This window comes from Lissotriton vulgaris, chromosome 1_1 (assembly GCF_964263255.1).
Source record: "Lissotriton vulgaris chromosome 1_1, aLisVul1.2, whole genome shotgun sequence".
NCBI lineage: Eukaryota > Metazoa > Chordata > Amphibia > Caudata > Salamandridae > Lissotriton > Lissotriton vulgaris.
Window position 1 is genome coordinate 689709942 of NC_141685.1, and position 22173 is coordinate 689732114.

General features: G+C 44.8%; 1 protein-coding gene across 1 annotated transcript in view; it reads left to right on the forward strand.

Annotated features, from left to right (window-relative positions):
- Positions 1–22173, forward strand: part of DPYD (dihydropyrimidine dehydrogenase) — a 3292815-nt gene that overhangs the window by 1318648 nt on the left and 1951994 nt on the right. The window contains exon 7 of the mRNA XM_086954704.1: positions 19282–19363. Within this exon, the coding sequence (XP_086810830.1) occupies positions 19282–19363 (82 nt within the window). The remainder of the gene's footprint in view (positions 1–19281; positions 19364–22173) is intronic.

Genomic DNA, 22173 nt, shown 5'->3' on the forward strand with positions numbered 1-22173 from the left:
GCCCCTACTTCGGGAGGAACAACTATTGTGGGCACTTGTGAACGTCCATGCACCTTTGCTTGCGCATCTCCTTTTGCTGCCTCTCCTTCCACATGTACTTGGGCGTGTACTTGCACATGGTGTTGTTGTTGCGGCTGTGGTTGTTCAACACTTGTCAGATGAGTTACAACAACCTGTGTTGATTCAGGGACATTGCTGCTACTTTCTTGCGATGAGCCAACATCACTGGTCGATGGTGATTGGAGAAGTACACTGACTGCCTCTGAAGCACTCAAGGGCTTTGACTTAAGTTGGCGTGGTGGTGGAGGCACTGAACCCAATGGAGCAGGGGTGCTGCTCTCAGGTTGGTCCCCAGCAGATCCTGCTGCTGCAGGCGTACTTTTTTTTTTGCTCCCAAAAAAAGTGGCGGGTGGCACACCAGCCTCCTTGGTAACTTGCTTCTTCTGCTCCTTACTAGCAACTTTCTTGCTAGAGGAGCTACGGAGAACTTTCTTTGGGGCCATCTTCTTCAGAGCAGGTCAGACAGCAGGCCGCAGTTGCACGAATTGTAGAGTTGTCTGAGGCCAGACGTGACGTCGCGTGACGTTATGCTGCACACACACACCGCTGCAGGACTTCTTCCTGGCACTGGTGGTTCTCTTGAGTCTTGTGCACCTAAAAAAAATGGAAGACAGAGGAACATCAGTTCAGTTATAGAGCACAAAAAAATCGAAAAACACTGCAAAATCAGCACAATCCCAATCCATCCATGCCCTCCATAATGTTTAAATTCAAGACAACCCACAGAAAGACTAGGCCCATGCAAGACTCACTACCCCTGGGCATAAATAAAGGTTGAAAAGTAGGCAAAATGGTTGGAGGCCTAACAACAAAGCCTGCATTCAAAATGGCCACTTGCCTGCCAAGCACATGGCCAGTGCCTGTAGCTGCACTCAAAATGGCCACCAGCCACATGGCATGTCCCTCCCCATGAACACACCCAAAAATCGAAAAACACTGCAAAATCAGCACAATCCCATTCAATCCATGGCCTCCATGATGTTTAAATTCAAGACAACCCACAGAAATACTAGGCCCATGCTAGACTCAAATACCCCTGGTGAAAAGGCCACAAGTACAGGCCCAAAAATCGAAAAACACTGCAAAATCAGCACAATCCTATTCCATCCATGGCCTCCATGATGTTTAAATTCAAGACAGCCCACAGAAAGACTAGGCCCATGCTAGACTCAAATACCCCTGGTGAAAAGGCCACAAGTACAGGCCCAAAAATCGAAAAACACTGCAAAATCAGCACAATCCTATTCCATCCATGGCCTCCATGATGTTTAAATTCAAGACAGCCCACAGAAAGACTAGGCCCATGCTAGACTCAAATACCCCTGGTGAAAAGGCCACAAGTACAGGCCCAAAAATCGAAAAACACTGCAAAATCAGCACAATCCTATTCCATCCATGGCCTCCATGATGTTTAAATTCAAGACAGCCCACAGAAAGACTAGGCCCATGCTAGACTCAAATACCCCTGGTGAAAAGGCCCCAACAACAGGTCAAAAATCGAAAAACACAAAATTTTACAAAAAAAAAAAATCGAAAAACACAGAAAAATCAGCACAATCCCAATTCATCTATGGCCTCCATGATGTTTAAATTCAAGACAACCCACAGAAATACTAGGCCCATGCAAGACTCACTACCCCTGGCATAAATAAAGGTTGAAAAGTAGGCAAAATGGTTGGAGGCCTAACAACAAAGCCTGCATTCAAAATGGCCGCTTGCCTGCCAGCACATGGCCAGTGCCTGTAGCTGCACTCAAAATGGCCACCAGCCACATGGCATGTCCCTCCCCATGAACACCCCCAAAAATCGAAAAACACTGCAAAATCAGCACAATCCCATTCCATCCATGGCCTCCATGATGTTTAAATTCAAGACAACCCACAGAAATACTAGGCCCATGCAAGACTCACTACCCCTGGCATAAATAAAGGTTGAAAAGTAGGCAAAATGGTTGGAGGCCTAACAACAAAGCCTGCATTCAAAATGGCCACTTGCCTGCCAGCACATGGCCAGTGCCTGTAGCTGCACTCAAAATGGCCACCAGCCACATGGCATGTCCCTCCCCATGAACACCCCCAAAAATCGAAAAACACTGCAAAATCAGCACAATCCCATTCAATCCATGGCCTCCATGATGTTTAAATTCAAGACAACCCACAGAAAGACTAGGCCCATGCTAGACTCAAATACCCCTGGTGAAAAGGCCACAAGTACAGGCCCAAAAATCGAAAAACACTGCAAAATCAGCACAATCCTATTCCATCCATGGCCTCCATGATGTTTAAATTCAAGACAGCCCACAGAAAGACTAGGCCCATGCTAGACTCAAATACCCCTGGTGAAAAGGCCACAAGTACAGGCCCAAAAATCGAAAAACACTGCAAAATCAGCACAATCCTATTCCATCCATGGCCTCCATGATGTTTTAATTCAAGACAGCCCACAGAAAGACTAGGCCCATGCTAGACTCAAATACCCCTGGTGAAAAGGCCACAAGTACAGGCCCAAAAATCGAAAAACACTGCAAAATCAGCACAATCCTATTCCATCCATGGCCTCCATGATGTTTAAATTCAAGACAGCCCACAGAAAGACTAGGCCCATGCTAGACTCAAATACCCCTGGTGAAAAGGCCACAAGTACAGGCCCAAAAATCGAAAAACACTGCAAAATCAGCACAATCCTATTCCATCCATGGCCTCCATGATGTTTAAATTCAAGACAGCCCACAGAAAGACTAGGCCCATGCTAGACTCAAATACCCCTGGTGAAAAGGCCACAAGTACAGGCCCAAAAATCGAAAAACACTGCAAAATCAGCACAATCCTATTCCATCCATGGCCTCCATGATGTTTAAATTCAAGACAGCCCACAGAAAGACTAGGCCCATGCTAGACTCAAATACCCCTGGTGAAAAGGCCCCAACAACAGGTCAAAAATCGAAAAACACAAAATTTTACAAAAAAAAAAAATCGAAAAACACAGAAAAATCAGCACAATCCCAATTCATCTATGGCCTCCATGATGTTTAAATTCAAGACAACCCACAGAAATACTAGGCCCATGCAAGACTCACTACCCCTGGCATAAATAAAGGTTGAAAAGTAGGCAAAATGGTTGGAGGCCTAACAACAAAGCCTGCATTCAAAATGGCCACTTGCCTGCCAGCACATGGCCAGTGCCTGTAGCTGCACTCAAAATGGCCACCAGCCACATGGCATGTCCCTCCCCATGAACACCCCCAAAAATCGAAAAACACTGCAAAATCAGCACAATCCCATTCCATCCATGGCCTCCATGATGTTTAAATTCAAGACAACCCACAGAAATACTAGGCCCATGCAAGACTCACTACCCCTGGCATAAATAAAGGTTGAAAAGTAGGCAAAATGGTTGGAGGCCTAACAACAAAGCCTGCATTCAAAATGGCCACTTGCCTGCCAGCACATGGCCAGTGCCTGTAGCTGCACTCAAAATGGCCACCAGCCACATGGCATGTCCCTCCCCATGAACACCCCCAAAAATCGAAAAACACTGCAAAATCAGCACAATCCCATTCCATCCATGGCCTCCATGATGTTTAAATTCAAGACAGCCCACAGAAAGACTAGGCCCATGCACCACTCACTACCCCTGGTCAAGGCCCCAACAACAGGTCAAAAATCGAAAAACACAAAATTTTACAAAAAAAAAAAATCGAAAAACACAGAAAAATCAGCACAATCCCAATTCATCTATGGCCTCCATGATGTTTAAATTCAAGACAACCCACAGAAAGAATCAGTCCACCCACCACTGAGTACCCCTGGGAAAAGGCCCCAAAACAGCCCAAAAATCGAAAATCCCAAAATTTTAGTTGCAGCAACTGTAATGCCCCAAACAAACTTACTTGTAAAATTTCTAATCCAACAGTGATCCAAAGAAAGTCAAAAAGGCCTCAAATCCAAAGATCCAGCAGCATCCACAAAAGGTAATCCTTCCAGGTCCACATCCGAATGAAAAGTGACCAGGAGATGGACAAAGCACTGGGAGGAGCCTGCTGAACAGGAACAGGAAGTTGAAGACTATGGGGCACTTCCTTCCTCCCACCCCCCTGCCCCCCTCCCCAAAATGGACTCCTCGCTAAAAAAGTGCAGGCAAATGTCAAACTAAGGAGTTATTCACATAAAAATCATCATTTCTAGAAGGTTTATGCTGCTTGCTGGTGGATTTCTTGTGCAGAATTGCAAATTTATATTTTCGCGCGCCGCATCTCAAATCTCGCAATTGCGAAGTACCGCGAGACGTGATCTCGTCGTACTCGCGTTGACAAACTATCGCTGGCAAGCCGCGATGACGTAATCGCGCTCGCCAATTCCCGCGGGATCACACAGCAAGATCCAAAATGGCGCAGCACTCGCAAACTATCGAAAAAAACAACTCGGCAAACGATGATAAACGCCGCGCGCCGCAAAAATTGTATCACCAACGCCGCGCGCCGCCAAAAAAATCCGCTGCGTGCGAATTTGCGGATTTTGCGGGAAATCCGCAAATCTCGCGGATTGCGGATTTCCCGAAAATCCGCAAAATCCGCGAGCGGAACGGATTTTCCGCCCACGCTTAATGCCTACCCCACGCGGTCTAAACCCAGACCGCATCTTGACCATGCATGCCTTTACCACACAATTTCACTGTAAAGACATGTTTGGTACATGGGCATGTGTGGTAAAGAATATACTCCTGCCCCTTTGCCCTAAATCCTAAAAACACCCTAAACTTAAAATCCCTACTTCTCCCTCCCGCAGCCCAACTGTCCCCTCAACCTGAAAACTGCCCCTATACTGCCCCATACCCTGAGCCCTACAACCCAGCCCCCTTAAAAAAATACTGACCCCAGCCCCCTCTCCGAGCCCTAAAACAAGTACCCACCCATAAAACCTAACCCCACCCCACCCACCCCAGCCCAACTTCCTCCTTTGCCTTAAAACTGTCCCTTTCCTGTCCCCTGCCCTGAGCCCTAAAAATCCCAACACCAAGACCTAAAAACTCCCCCACCCCCAAAAACTACCCCAACCCAAATTATCTACCCCCACTTCTGTCCCCTTCCCTGAAACCTAAAACTCCCAACCCCGTCACTCCTGTAAACAACCCTGACTACCCCACAACCCCAACAAACAACCACACACATCCCTATAAAACCCAAATTACATCTCTGCCTCGTCCTGATCCTTACTTTTCCTGCTCTTCCGCCCGGCGACAGCAACAACTTGACCACGCACATGTCTTAATCACGCATTTGCTTGCTTAAGGCATATTTGTGATTTAGACCTGCGTGGTACCACCTGCATAGTTAAGCCTAGCGTTATTCATGCTGCGTGGTTAGGGCTGTTTCCCATGAAAACCAGATGAGAAAAACTGACTCAGAGCTGCATGGTATATTTTCCATTCTCTGTGTCAAAACACAATGGAGGTGCAAAACCTTCAGGCGTTAACAAGTTCCTTAAGAACGTTTTTGATGAGGGACCAACCGCCCACCACCAAACAACAGAGGCTGGGTCACGATTTGCTGGTGCTGTTAGGGCTGGGCAAGGTCATGCAGGATGGTTCCACCCCATGCCCCTTACACTGTGGGCAGCTGCTTGATTCTGATGTATTTTGGATACTCTGGAAAAGGGCAGAGCAGGATTACACAGGTGGCTGACTGGATGTTGCTTCAGGTGGTGACCTCTGACTACTGTGAGTAGAGCAGGGTCTTGCTGGTCACTGGTGGTTCAAAGGCACTTTTGTTCAAAGGCACTCTTGTCCTGATGGCTGGTGCAAAGACGCTTTTGCTACGTCCTGTGTCATAAAAAGAAATGAAAATCCGGAGAAAAAATGTCTCTCTTTAAGGATTTCCCTTCCGCTACAACAATCACCTATGCAACCACACACTGTAACTTTTCCAGCAGTGAAAAGAAAGTATGCACACATCTGTTTTACACCGGTGCGTATGCTAAACAGAGATACTACCGAAAAACTGGGACATTTCTTTAAGTAACCCAGGTACTACCAAAAAAGTGGGACATTTCTTCAATTTGGAGAAAAGTAGCGGGACACCGGGACACTTCTCCAAAAACTGGAACCGTCCGTGGAAATCCAGGATGTCTGGTCACCCTACACTAGTGGACTGCAGCACTTATTAAGTTACTACAACAGTAACATCATAAAACATTCCTCCAAGTCTGGCTGTGCAGTTTTCAAACTGTCATTTCGAACTATCAAAGAATACGTTTTTGACTGGCCCAAGCCTTCCCTTTAATAATATTAAGTCACCCCTAAAGTAGACCTGAAGGCAGGGGCACAGTATTTAAAATTAGGGCATATAGAAATTTAACGTTACATAATGTCCTTTCAGTGAAAATGCCCAGAAACCTATTTTCACTGTAGCATGGCTGCTTGTGCCACATAAAAGCACTGGGTTACTTAATTCCTTTTAATGAAGCTCATTTCGATTTGGTAACAACTAGGAAAATACTCGAAAGACTCGTTTTAGTAGTTAAACTAAATCCAGCTTGATTGCAAAATTGAATTTTGTCTTACTTTACAGAAAAAGGGTACTTAGTATGTAACATTTTCCCCTGCCTAAAGTCTCTAGAGGCCTTCTGTTAAGTATTTAACTGTCACCACAACCTCAAATGGTCCGGTCCACTTATCTTGGAGTGCGCAGGGCTCCAGTGGGGCCATGAACGACACTTTCTGAGCAGGATGAAGCTCTACCAGAGTGGCATTCTGGTCATACCATTGCTTCATCTCCTCCTGGCTGGCTTCCAGATTCGCCTCAGCAAGTTGTTTGAAGCGCTGAGTCTGGTTCCTGAAGGCCAGCATGTAGCTATATACATCCTGGGGAGGTTTCCTGGGAGATTGCTCCCAGCCTTCCTTGAACAAACTCAGAGGTCCTCTGATCGGGGGTCCATAGAGAAGCTCAAAGGGACTGAACCCTAGAGATTTCTGTGGCACCTCACGGTATGCAAAGAGTAGGCATGGTAAGAGGACGTCCCACTTACCCCTCATGGGTTCCTCAAGACCCAGAATCATGCCTTTTAGGGTTTGATGCAACCTTTCAACCAACCCATTTCGTTGGGGGTGGTAAGGAGTGGTGAAAATGCATGAGGGACAATCTGTTCTTGAGACACCAGGTGACACCTGTCAGCTGTCATACTGGCTCCTGTATCTCTAAGAGCCTCCATCTTTTGGCTGTGGATGGTCCCCCACTGCCCATATTTCTTAGTGTTTCTGGACAGCTGAGTTTCTGGGACCACCTCACAGTCTTCTAAAGAGACCAGGGTCATCTGTGTGGGACCCCACCCACCTTGGACATCAATCTTTTCCCCCAAGCTACACTACCCATCTGCCGGGTTGGAGCACCAGTGAGTGCTGCTTTTCCGAATAGGTGACACCTGGGATCCTTCGCCTTATGACCCAGGTCACCACACTTGTAACAGGACTACCTGTCGGGACCCCTTGCTTTCTCTCAGTGGGAGGCTGGGAACCTGTCCCTTGGTTCCCTTGGGAAATACTTTGGGGCCCTTTACGGAACTCCTTCTGTTTTCCCTTGACCCCCCACTCTTCTGCTGGGGACCCTGCCCACCTTTGGCTGATCTCCCATGTGAACCTTGTGGACACTGGTGCTAACCCAGTGGTCCGCATCCTCAGCAAGCTTCCTTTGGTTAGTCAGCTTGCTATCAATCAGGTGCTGGCACAGCTCTGGAAAACAATTATCAGACAAGTGCTCCCATGCAATCAAATCAAAGAGACCTTGAAAATCATTAACTTTGCTGGCCTTCACCCAACCATCAAATGCTCTGCAAAAGAAAGTGACATATTCTACCCAGGTACTGTTTTCTAACTTCTTGTACTTTCTGAACCTCTTTCTATAGAGTTCAGGGGTCAAACCATACCTAGACATTAATGCATCCTTCATGTGGCTGTATGAATTGTGGACTTTAGAAGGCAAGTCTAACAGTGTGTTCCGCCCCTCACTAAGGAACCTTACCCACAAACAGCTCCCTAATCTCTCTCAGGGACCTGGTGGGAAGACATGGCTACCTCATAGGCTCTGAACCACTGCCCAATGTCATCATTTTTATAAAATTCTTTCACCACATCTTTGGGAATATACACTCTAGCTTCCACAGGCACTGACGCTGTGGTGCCACCAGAGGGATTACCCTCTAAACTCTTGGTTTTAAACTCAAACTCCCTCAAAACCCTTTCATGCTCAAACTGTAATTTCTTTTCCTTCATGTCAGTCTCCTATTTTCTATCTCCAGTTGCCTAATCACCTTGAACTTGGTAATTTCCATTTCGTGCTTCCTGCATTTCTCTCTGTCCTCCAACTCCTCTGGAGACAGACTCCTGCTAGAACCACTGCTACTTTTTGGGGAATGTACCTTCCTTCCTCCTGAGCCCAATGGCCCTTCCTCCTGTACATCTGCATGGTCATCCCCCTTCTCAATTTCAGGGGGGTTCCTTGCTTCTACCCAGGCCCTCAGCGCCTTGTAGAACTCTTCCTTCTTTGTGCACCCAACAGTGGAAACATTGAATTTCTTGTAGAAGTACTTCATGTATCTAACTTTGTAGCTTTCCAGCCTCTCTTCTTCCCATTCACAATCAATAGAAACTATGGATTCTGCTCTCTCCATGAAAACTGAATCTGGCATCTTTCAAAAATAGAACATCCAAAAAGGAATCTGCCAAAAGTATGCGGTTGTGTTATGGTCTGCATTCAGTAAGTAGTGTTCACCAATCACTGTATATAAGTCACAAATGCAAGTCCAGAATCCTCACCGCTGGCCACCAATGTTAGATTTGAAGGTCTCTAGTTGGCACAGGTAGGTACTTGTGACAAATAGAGACCCTTGCCTCTAGTCAGGGTAAGGGGGTACACTCCTAAAATAACCCCTGCTCACCCCTTGGTAGCTTGGCATGAGCAGACAGGCTTATCTCAGAGGCAGTGTGTAAAGCATTTGTGACCACATACAGTAACCCAGTGACAACACTACAGATGGACACCACACACGGTTTATATAAAAAATAAGTATTCTTTATATAGATTTAACACAAGACCATAAACGACAAAAATACACAATACTATACTTAAGATGGTAGTTTTAGCTTAGTTCAGTTCAGTTCCTTAAGATGCGACACTTTGCGTCAATGTACCTTCAGATGCGTTGCGCTTCCACAACAAGTATTGTTGCAGCGCTGGGAAATGCGGCAAAGCTCTGGTGCAAAGAAATAAATACGTGAAGATCTTCCAGATGTGGCACCCTTCTCCAATAATGCGAGAAGTCTCGATTCAATGCAGCCGACGGCGGGGCGCTTCTCTGGGGATGCGAGGCGCTTTCCTTGATGCGGTGCAATGTGACAGCGGCAACACCCTTGTCAGAGATGCGACGGAAGCCACAGCGATGGCGACACGGTTCTTCCTCGTTGCGAGACACTTCTCTCGATGCAGTGCACTACGACCGCTCCAGTGGTGACACCCTTGTTCAGCGATGTGACGGCAACAGCTTCAGCTGCGACACTCTTCTCCGACATTTGTGAGAAGCTTCCGCACGATGCGACAACTACAGCGGTGACATCCTTGTCCAGAAATGCGAGGGCAGCAGCTCCGACTGTGGTGCGCTTCTCTGGGGATGCGAGGCGCTTTCCTTGATGCGGTGCAATGCGACAGCGGCCACACCCTTGTTCAGAGATGCGACGGCAGCCACAGCGACGGCGACCTGTTTCTTCCTCGTTGCGAGACACTTCTCTCGATGCGGTGCAATACGACAGCTCCAGCGGTGACACCCTTGTTCAGAAGTGCGATGGCAGCAGCAGTGACGGCGACACGCTTCCTCTTCATTGCGAGATGCTTCTCTCGATGCAGTGCAATACGACAGCTCCAGTGGCGACATCCTTGTTCAGAAGTGCGACGGCAGCAGCAGTGACGGCGACACGCTTCTTCCTCTTTGAGATGCGCTTCCAGCTCCTTGCGACACGCCATCCCTCAGAAGGCCCAAAACAGCAGCAGGCACTTCCAAAGAACTCTGGGGAGATGGGGGCGAAGTCTGTTGTCCCTGACACTTCAGCAGGAGGCAAGCTCTTTTCCAAGCCCTTGGAGATCCTTCACAAGTTGAAAGCAAAGTACACAAAGTTCCTTTCTCCTTCCTTTGGCAGTCAGGCAATAACTGAAGGCCACTCCCCCTAGCAGCACTTCAGCTTAGGGATAGTCTCTCCTCAGTTTCTTCAGGTTCCTCTCCTCAGTAAAGGTTTCTTCTTGTATTCCAAAAGTGATCTAATTTCATGGGATTAAGGTCCCAGTATTTATACCCCAAAATCCTTTCTTCTCTGAGGGGAGAGGGGCTTTGCCCAGTCCAAACCAGTTCTGAAGCACTCTGTTTACAAGACTCCTTCTTTCCTTTCACAGTGCAGGGCAGAAACATCAGACGCCCCACAGGAGGTGAAGCCAGCATTGTTGAGGGAAAGCACAGCCCTGGAGCACTTTGTTGATAGCATTGTAAATTGTAAATTGATACTTACTCACCCGCAAGGGTCTCAAGGCGCTTGTACGAATACCGCTGTTGAGCCCATCCTGGCTTTCCCTGTGAGGCGTCCACTCCTGGGCACCCCCAAGGTGGAGGCCAGGCATCCTTAGCGTTGTGGGGGCCGTTGTGGAGATTAAGCAAGCTATTGCCCAGTGTTTCAGAGTGGGACTCAATGATTGGAAGAGGCACCGAGTCGAGAATTATCAGGTCTGTGGAATTTTTAGCCCATGAGACGCTGAGGCGGGAAATTGAACCCTGGTCCCGAGCTAGACCTCTGCATCAGGGTCTTCCGCTCTAATTCTTGAGCCACACTTCTCCATTCCTTCTCTTCTTTCACTGTGCAGGGCAGAGACATCAGCCGCACCCCAGGAGGTGGAGCCAGCATCGTGGAAGGCAGGCACAGCCCTGTTCAAGGTTCAGGTGCAACTCCTTCCACCCATCTAGATGCAGATCTCTCTATTCACCACTGGGCTGACTCATTCTGTCTCTTGGAATCCCCAGCCCTCTCACTCAAACTCCAGACAAGAAATACACAACCTAGCAGAGGCAGGCTTTGGATAGTTAGGCACTTTCTAAAAGTGGTATTTTCTTTTTTTTTATTTTTTATTTTTTTATTATTGAAGGAAGAACAAAAAGAATCAAACATAAGAAAACACATATGTTATACATTTACAAAGAAACAAAGTATATGAGTAGTTACAGTATTATTTAAATAAACAGTTTATATACAGAAAGACGTTAGAAGCAGAGATCTGACTATTACTAAACTTTGACAAAATAATTGTATAAAAAAATAAAGATTTACAAATAATATACAGATATTTAAGCTGGCCTCATTTTCTTTCCAATTCATTTAAATCATGATTCAAAAAAATGTAACCAGATTTTTTCCTTTTTTTGTATAGCCTTAAGGCCCCTATGCCTTGCTAATGACAGTTCCATGGAGTTGATTTCCTTCATCAGAAGCCACCAATCAAAGACAGCTGGGATATCTTTAGATATCCATAATCTAGCGATGACTAACCTGGCACAAGCGAAGATGATAGTTATTAATTCTTTATCTGGACAATTTGTTTCTTGAATATCTAATAAAACCAGTTGTGCTGAGAGTGGTGGTGTGACGATTTGTTTTTTATTTAGGACTTCAGATAGTTCTTTCCAAAATGACAAGAGCGCTGGACATGAATAAAGCATATGTTCTATGCCCGCCGCTTCATGGTCACATTTCGGGCACTTAGTTTTCTTATTGACTTGATTGCCCCGTGCCCAGCTAGCTATCCTCTGCGGTGTATAATAAAGTTGAGTGATAGTTCTGTACGTCTGTAATCTCAAACTAGTAGACTGCACAATCGAGTTTATGTGACGTAAAGAGTTTGAGATCTGTAAAGGGTTAATATTCATACCCAATCGGAGAGACCATTTCGCAGCTATTTTCGTGTAGTCTTCGCTTTTTCCTTGTATCAAATATCCATAACCTAGACTTATTAATGATTTTACTTTATTAGAGTATAGACATTTGAGTATGACTGATTCAGTTGCTTCCGTAATTTTCATTTTAGAAAGTAAATAGTCCCTTATCTGAATATATTTAAAGAACATACTGTCGCTTAAGCTATAAATAATTTTAAGTGCTTCAAAATCTAGAAAACCATTCTGGCCATAAAAATCCCCTAGTATGTGAATGCCTTGTCTCTTCCAAAAAAAGCCTGTTCCATCAGAGAAAATGTCGGGAAACCCTGGATTATCCCATATTCTAACCTCTGCGTTATGATATGTGATTTTCCCAATTGTCATTATTTGATCCCAAATTTTCTTAATATGTTTGACTGTCTTAAATTTCACTCGCTTGAAGTAGTTTGGGTCTTGCAAGCGGTATAGGAATTGGTTACTATCCAGTCCCAACATAAAACGGTGGAAGAATAATGGAGTTTCATTTTTTAGCAAACTTCTAATACGACCAAAAAAAGAGGCTAAAAAGTAAAACCTAAAATCAGGAAATGTTAATCCGCCCATTTCTATTGACAGTGTTAATAATTTCAAAGCCCTTCTCGCTTTTTTGTAAGCCCATATGAAACTGCTACATATTCCCTCCAGTTTTTTGAAGAAAATGTTATTGGGTTGCAAAGGGATGGATCTAAATAAATATAGCACCTTCGGCAGAATTTTCATTTTTACTAGATTAATACGTCCCAAAAGACTTATCGGGATCTTGTGCCATTTTTGAAGTGACTTTGCAGTTTCTTTTAGGAGAGGATCATAATTTAGTCTTATAATTTTATCAATATTGGGTGCTAATTTAATGCCTAAATACGTAGCGCTTGAACATAAGCCTTGGATAGGTACCAAAGGTTTGTAATTGGCTATTATCTGTGTTTTACCTACATTTAGTTTGTAGCCTGAAACATGACCGTAGCTAATAGCTTCCTTTATTATTTCAGGTGTAGCTTTTGCTATGTCTGTGGCAAATATAGCTATATCGTCTGCAAATGCAGTGATTTTCAAACTCTCTCCACCATGTACAAATGGTTGAATATTTCCTTGCTTAGCTAGTGCATTTAAGAATGGCTCCAAGGAAAGAGCGAAAAGTAAGGGAGACAGGGGACACCCTTGTCTGGTACCCCTCCCTATTACAAAACTCCTTGACTCTCTCCCCCCATAGCTGATTACAGCCTGCGGGCTGTCATATAATGATCGGACCCACTTCAGGTATTGACCCTGAATGCCTATCTTCTTTAATGCTTCCCACAGATATTCCCACCCCACTCGGTCAAATGCTTTTTCGGCATCTAACATTACCATTCCGAGTGGGGTGAGGGTAGTCGAGGCGACATTAAAGGCAGTGATTGCTGTGTTTACATGTGCCGTGGTGTCTCGCCCAATCACAAAACCATGTTGTTGTGGGTTAACCAAAGTCGGCATATTGGGTGCTAAACGATGTGCTAATATCTTAGAAAAGATCTTAGCATCTGCATTGAGCAGTGAAATCGGCCGATAAGAGCCACAGTCTTCCGGTGGTTTTTTTTTTTTAAGAAAGAATACAATTTTGGCTATTTTCCATGATATAGGTACTTTTCCCAAATTATCTATAGAATCAGTGACATTTTCCAACAAAGGTAATAGTTCTTCTGCGCAGACCTTATATAGTTCCATGGGCAGACTATCCTCACCTGCTGCTTTGCCAGATGGTAAGGCCAGGATCGCGGCATTTATTTCAGATTGTGTTATTTTTGAATTAAGGAGTTGCAATTTTTCCTTAACTGTATCTTTTGATGCAGGCATATATTTATCCAGATATTGTGTGATTCTTGCTCTAGAAGGAGTATTATCAGGAGTGTATAAGCTCTGATAGTAATTGACAAACTGACCTAAAATTTGTTCTGGTTGATCATATTCTTGTAAGTCGGACCCTTTAATTTTTTTGATGTCGGTCCTCGCCTTTTTATCTGCAACTTTATATGCGAGTATTTTACCTATTCTATCTCCTCCTTCATATTGGTTTAGTTTGTATTTATGTATTTTAGAACAATATCTGTCTCTTAGCGTCTTTTTAAGAGAAGATTGCAGTTTTAATAGTTCGAATCTTGTCTCCTGGGTATTTCCATTTTGTGCCTTAGTTTCTTCGGCTAGTTTCTGTTCCAGTAATAATATATCTGAAGTAGCTTTTTGAGTTATCCTACGTTTTTCAGCATTGAGTGTGTAGATGAATTGTTGGGTAAACCCCCTTATGCTGCACTTACATGTGTCCCAAACTATATCGATTTTGGCTGAGTTAATATTGAATTCGATAAATTCTTTAATATGTTTCTTTAGGGAAGTGACAAAGCCCGAATCAGTTAATAAATATCTCGGGAAGGTAAATTGTCTTAAATCTGGTCTTGACTCACCATTCTCAAATTCTAGTAATATAGGGTTGTGATCGGAAGAGACCCTTGGGCACAGTTCAATCTTACAGTTATTCAATATACGATCAGTTGCCCACACCATATCGATTCTCGAGCAAGATCTATGGGGCGATGAGTAATATGTATGTCCCGCTAGTTTTGGGTGTTTATGACGCCATATATCTTTTAGGTTATGCAATCTACCTAGCTCGAGAATCGCAGATCTGACCTTGCGCATCCTGTGCGGAGAGCCGTGTCCAGTAGAATCTAATTTATAATCTATTACGCAATTAAAGTCTCCCATCACTAATCTTTCTCCCTCCCATTCTAGTAACTCGATACTTAAGTATTCAAATAACTTGGGGTCATCTATATTAGGGCCATAAACCAAGCATAAAACAAACTTCTGGTGTTCAATCTGGACTTGTGCTATCGCCCACCTCCCCTGTGTATCCGATGATGTTTTTGTAATTTCTATCGCTATTCCTTTTTGTTTTAGTATTGCCACTCCCCTAATGGAGGCACCCAAAGTTGAGCAGACCACAAGCTCATACCCCAATTGTAAGAGTAATTTCCTGTCTTGATAGCTGATATGAGTTTCAGATAAAAGAGCGAATTGAGGTTTGTACATTGCCAGTTCTTCTTGGACCAATCTCCTCTTTTGTTTGCTATTAAGGCCAGCAACATTCCAAATCAACAATTTTGTTTTAGACATAGCTCACATCTGAGTTCTTTGTCTTCCCTCTGCATTAAATCTTTATTGTAACATTTCAACCTTCTGTATACAACGTCTTTCTTCCTTACAATACATTTTTCTCCTATTTTTCCCCTCCCCCTCCCTCCCTCAACCCCGGACCTTTCCTTCCCTCCCAAGTATCTAAAAGTGGTATTTTCAAAGACACAATGTTAAAATCAACTTCACTAAAAGATGTATTTTATTATCCCAAGTTCATGGATACTAAACTTGAATTTCTACTGTGTTCTCTGCGTCAGTTATGATTATAGGAAGGTAATACTCTAACTGCCTATTCTGGCCTATGGAGAGCAGGTAGCCTTGCAATAGTGAAAAACGAAAATGGCTGTAATTCACTATTAGGACATACCACACACACCAGGGCTTTTCCAACCTTATACTAACACTGCACCCTGCCCTTGGGCCTTCCATAGATGTGTCTGATATGAAGAAAAGGAAGGTTTAGGGAGTGGCAAGTGGGTGCACTTGCCCAGTCAGCGTGACAGTACCAGACTGCATGCAGGCTCTGCAATGGCAGACCTTAGACACATTTTACAAGGCCGCTTCTGTGCGTGGCACAAACCGTGCGGCAGGCCCACCAGCAGCATTTGGATTTACACGCCTTGGGCACACTCCGTGCACTATGCTAGGGCTGACAAGTAAACCAAATCAGTCATTCATGGAATCACTAATCAATACAGTAATTTACAGTAGGGAGCAATTGCACTGTGGCACTGAACAGCAGTGGCACAGTGCCCAAAGCATCTAACACCAGCAAAAACACATGAGGCAACAGCAAAAATGGAAGGGAGGCTCATGCCAATTGTGCCAGGTCTAACACTCCTTCATATGTAGATTGAGCGGGAGAAAGAGAGGGGCAGAGGTTTCTGACCGGGGGGACACAACACCTCGGAATTTATTAGGACATTCCCCTTTCATGAGGTGGGATTTTCAATAGCATTATAGACAGTCGTAGTGGGCTGTGACATTCATTAGAGGGCTAAACCCCTCTCCTTTGACTCAGGCCTATGATGTGGTGGGCCTTTATTGGCTACTAAAGCCTGCTACAAAACCTGCCTTTTCTCCTGAGTCAGTCATTCCTTTCCAGTAACCAAGTAGGCAGCGCCAGCACCAGGACACCTTAGGGTAGCGGTGCTCTTTATAATCTTCATTAACATTAGCATAGGGCTGTAAGGCTATACTGGAAAACACTGGAAGGTTAACAGTTCCACTGAAAATAATGGAACTGTAACAGGCTGTAAACCAGAGGTCTTCAAACTTTTTGATGCCGAGACCCCCTTGTAAAACTTTTTTAGGCATAAGGACCCCCTTCCGACAAAAGTTTCTAGAAACTGGTACTCCTCATCATCAACTTTTGACAACCATAAATGCGCCTGTTAGACCTCATCACATCCCTCCATCATTCATCCACCCACACTTTCACACATCCATCCATCCACCCTTTCATCCTTCCATCCATACATCCATCCTTCATTCATCCACCCTTTCATCCTTCCATCCATACATCCATCCTTTACCCATCCACCCTTCCTTCCATCCACCCATCATTCATCCACCCACCTTTTCACACATCCATCCATCATTCATCCATGCAACCTTTTATCCATTCATACATCCATCCACCCTTTCATCTTCCCATCCTTCATCCACTCACCCTTTCATCCTCCCATCCATACATCCATCCTTCAGCTATCCATCTTTTCATCCATCCATCCACCCACCCTTTCATCCATCCATCTACCCACCATTCATCCACCCACCTTTTTACATATCCATCCATCCATCATTCATCCATCCACCCTTTCATCCTTCCATCCTTCATCCGTCCACCCTTTCATTCTTCCATCCATACATCTATCGTTCACCAATCTATCTTTCATCCATCCACCCTTTCATCCTTCCATCCATACATCCATCATTCATCCATCCACCCTTTCATCCATCCACCCATCTTTTTACACATCCATCCATCATTCATCCATCCACCCTTTCATCCATCCATCCTTCCGTCAGGGACACACACACAGTCACACCCAAGTACTTGACAGGTCTTTAAAAGACCTTTTACTTGTTAATGAGGCGTTGATGTTTTTCACACCTCAGTGTGAATTAGGCCTCCACCGTGAGCACCCTCAGCCCAATGCCAGGAGCTGCACTCTGCAGAATCTGCGACCCCCTTCCCAGGACTCCACGACCCCCCTGGGGTCGCGCCCCACAGATTGAAGACCGCTGCTGTAAACACTATTAAAGGCCTGCTGCTATCAACATTCCAATCTCCTAACCACACCCTCTGCCTCTCCGTCTCTCCTGCCTCCCCAGTAGGAGGAAGGGGGAGTTCTAATCAGACAACTGCCTGAAACTCAACAGAGAGAAAACAAAAGTACTCATCTTCAGGAACAACACCTCCCTGTGGATCGACTCCCGGTGGCCTTCTAAACTAGGTCCCTCACCCACGCCAAGAGACCATGCCCGTAACTTCTGCATCATCCTTGACAGCAAACTCACCATGAAAAACCAGAGGAACGCAGTCTACTCTGTCTGCTTCCTCACGCTTCGCATTCTCTGCCAGATCTTCAAATGGCACTTGGTCATTCGCAGACAAACCATCACCCAAGCCCCATTCACCAGCCAGCTGTACTGCGTCAATACACTCTACACAGAAATCACCTCATTTCTCCTTAAGAGACTACATACCATACAGAATTCTGCATCCAAACTCATCTTTGACCTCCCCAAGCGGATCCACATCACCCCCACCTCAGGAAGCTCCACTGGCCCCCCATTCAGAAGAGATGCCACTTCAAGGTACTGATCCACACATGCAGAGCCCTGCACGATAACGGATGAGCATCCATGAACGATCACCTGAACTTCCTCCAACTCTCCAGACACCTTCGCTCTGCCTCCCGCCACCTCTCTCACACCTCCTGCATCCTTGGAAGCCACAGCAGAGGCCATTCCTTCTCCTACCTTGCATTCAAGTCCTGGAACGACCTCCCTCTTCTCCACACCTCACCCTTGCTACTGGAATTCAGAAAGGGTCTCAAGGCCTGGCTGTTCAGCTGTGGCTCCACAGCAAGATCCTCAGCGCCTAGATACCCTCGCGGGTGATTGGCTGCGCTATAAAACTCATGATTGATTGACTGATGAGCTAATGTCTTCGACTGTACCAAATGAAGAGAAACAGTTTGGAAGAGTCCAAGGAGAATGGGGCTGACTACTGCCCACTTTCACAGCTCTTCCTCTGTGTGCACAATAGTAGGTGCTATTCACAAACAGCAAGAACTATGACAAGAACTAAAGCTTCAGAGGCTTTGGGAGTTGTAACCCCCCTGCATCTCCCAGGAGGCTGTTTTTTTCAAATAGGAAAGTCCACCATTGTGGTGTAAATATTCTAGTAGGTTTATGGCACACCGTAGCGGGCTCTAATGGTCTATGAAGCTCGCTTCCTCGTCATATTGCTGGAGTGAGCCTGTAATGGCTAGTGTAAACTATTACAGTGGGTTAAACATATGTACTACACTGCTGTAATGTTGAGAGCTCCAGGAAAAATTATTGACTGACACAGCCGCCTGATCCAAAATTCCACTGTTTGTTTTTCTGTTTTTCACTACTCCGTTTGGAAGATTCTAGCTCCAGTGGATTGGAATAGTCTGATAGATTTATTGCCATTCTGCCTCGGACTGTACCAATTGTTAAAGGCCCTCACCTGTGGCTCCGCCCTCTGACGCCTGTTCAGGTGCTTTAACAACTATTATATCCCTCGGCAGTGGGCTGTAATGTTGTATTGCATCATGTTGCTCATATTCACCATCATAGCTTAATACACTTGAAATCACTCTGATTTGCTTTACAAATAAACGTTTCTGAAGAAAAATGTGAGCTTGATCTACAAATTGAATTGTAATACCGCTCATCAAAGTATTTATGATTACACGTAAGAATTCAATGTCCCCTCCACCTCTCATCTATTGATCAGTTATTTCACTAAGTGTATTGACGATTTTCTAATAATCTCATAATCTCACTCTTTTTGCAGTACTTCTGAAATCCCACAGTTCCGCCTGCCGTACGATGTTGTACAATTCGAAGTGGAGCTTATGAAAGACTTGGGCGTCAAGGTAATGCCAACTTCTACAGCCTGAATCAGAGAACTAAAAACCACCGTGGAAGATTAACTGACTGTATACCGCCTGTACATTCGCAGGGAACAATTAAAGGCGGCGCCGGGCCCTGGCAGAAAGCAGCTTCCTTTTCGCTCAGGGCATGTGTCTGAATGCTGTCTGAATGCCAGGAGCCCGGGAAAGGGCAATCGATAGTTCTCATCTGGCATGACTGCATGTGATTAATTGTCTGTAAAAACAAATTCCTAAACTGCTTCGGGGGTTCAGTGTAGTTAATGGAGGGATTTGATTTGTCTAATCATGTTTTTTTCCGAAGGGAAGGTTGCTGCAACGTATGTGCCTGACAGATTTCTTCGTGCTCTTCCCAGCAGATTGCCTGGCGTGCCACGTTGACACTTATTATTTCTGATGGGGTTCAGCAATTGAGCTGGGGAATAGTTTGACACTTTCTCATACACATTACAAGTAACTCAGCAAGCGAAACAATACTCGGAATGCAAACTTTAATGGCTGCGCAAGGCAAACATTTCAACTAATTACCATTCAGCTTGAAAGGAGCACGGCTGCTAATTTTTAAGCGGAGCCATTGTAAACTGGCGAACATGACAAACTCCCAAGCTTTAGGCAGCTAAGGAAAAGAATTGATGCAACATTTTTGCACATGAAATGAGATTTCATTGTTTTTTCGAGATAATTATGTATTGCGGCTTTTGCGTTGAGCAACTATGCACTTACACCCACATGCATCAACCTATTTAGGAAGTGCAAACGGTGCGAATCGGTAAAATCGGCCGTTTGCACTTCCTAAATACGTTTTGGGGATGCATCATGCATTTTTGGTAAAATCGCTATTTTTAGCGATTTCCAAAAATGTGATTGCTTTTAAGGAATCGCAAATTTGCGATTCCTTAAAAGCAATGCATGATTGTTTTTCTAATTGCGAATTAGCAATTAGGAGGTGCAAATTACCACGAGGTTGAACCTCGTGGTAATTTGCGAAAAGTTTTGAAAAAGCTAAAAAATGCATTTTTTAAACGTTCATGTTTCAGACGCACATGTCCTTAGGACATGTGTGTGTGAAATATGCACTTCAAATTACATTTCTGGGGTGCAGGGGGGGGATCCCTTGGACCCCCCTCTGCACCCTTGGAATGCATTAACAAATTGCGATTTCCAAAAAGAAACTCGCAATTTGTTGAAGCCTTCCCATTGATCCCTATGGGCCTTTTGGCCCATAGGAATCAATGGGAATTGCGAATTCGCACTTTGGAATTCGCATAATATTTGCGATTCGGTAAAAATTGCGATTTTTACTGAATCGCAAATAATTTGCAAAAATATACATGCATCCCATTTTGCGAATTCCAAATTGCGATTCGCTATTTTTCGCAATTTGGAATTCGCAAAAGGCCGGGATGATGCATGTGGCCGTAAAGGTATACATATTTACTAAAAAATAAACACTTTTGCGAAACCATGGTATGTTATGTTATGTTATGTTATGTTATTATCATTTATTTTGCGCACAGATGCTCCAGCTAAGGAGCGTCCTGGCGCATGGAAAAGGTGAACATAACACAACGCAGAAGGAAACAAAAAGTGCAGAGATCAGTGTGAGGGAAATTAAAACAAGTGAGTTTTCACGGCCCTACGGAATGCTAATAGATCCTCTAACCAAAGGGAGGGAGTTCCAGAGAGCCGCAGCTCTCACACGAAAGGAACGACCGCCCATCGGCTAAGCCTAAAATGCGGAACAACCGCAAGAGATTGCCCAAGTGATCTAAGAGAGCGCGTCGGGACATAGGCGGATAAAAGGTTATTGAGGATCTCAGGTGCCGATCCTTTTAGAATTTTAAAAGCAAGGCTAAGGGCCTTAAAGTGGATCTGACTTTTAATCGGTAACCAGTGTAGGGACCGCAGGGTGTTAGAAGTAGGACAGGACCTCGGCAGACCCACCACTGCTCTCGCAGCCGCGTTCTGTACTCGCTGTAAGCGGACGATCTCAGATTGATTAACTCCCAGCAGGAGCGAGCTGGCATAGTCCAACCGGGAGATAATCGTCGCTTGGATGATCAACTGCCTCGTCGGGGCGTCAAAAAATTTGAGCACCGGCCTTAGCCCACGCAGGATACCGAAACAGCAAGCCGCCACTCTCTTGGTGTGGGTAGTGAAGCAAGAGTGTGATCTAGCCACACTCCCAGGTTTCATAAAGCGATGTACCCCACAAACTTCTCTTGATTAGGTTTGTCTCTAGCGAGACCGGATTCAGGCTGTCCAAAGCCAAGATTATGGGATTACAGGAAACTCATTCTGAAGTCATCTGACTCCATCAGCGATATTTGTATATTTAACCTGCTGAATCCTTCTTAACCCTTCCTCAAGTATGTGTATAAGGCAAAAAATGTAAGTGACTTGTAATAGAGTAATCACAATAGCTACTCCAAGATCCCCTTGTGATTACTTCAGTTAGAAACATGTGGTTATCCTTTATGACTTTAGGATGAAAGAAACCATGATGACCCCAGGAGAGGGTTGCATTACCCCAGAATGAGTCTCTTATGATTTCAGAAATGGGAATTATACTCCAGGATGATTCAATGATGACTTCGGGATAGATCTGTATTGTTCCTGGAATAGGCCATGTTGACTTCAGAAATTGGCTGAATTGCAGCTAGGTGATAACATAAAAACTTCAGGCGATGTTTGTTACTCCATTATGATTCCCTGATGATTGCATCATGCCAGTGTCTAATTGCTACTTTACCATCAAATAGCATTCCACTATATAACACAACGGGATTATTGGA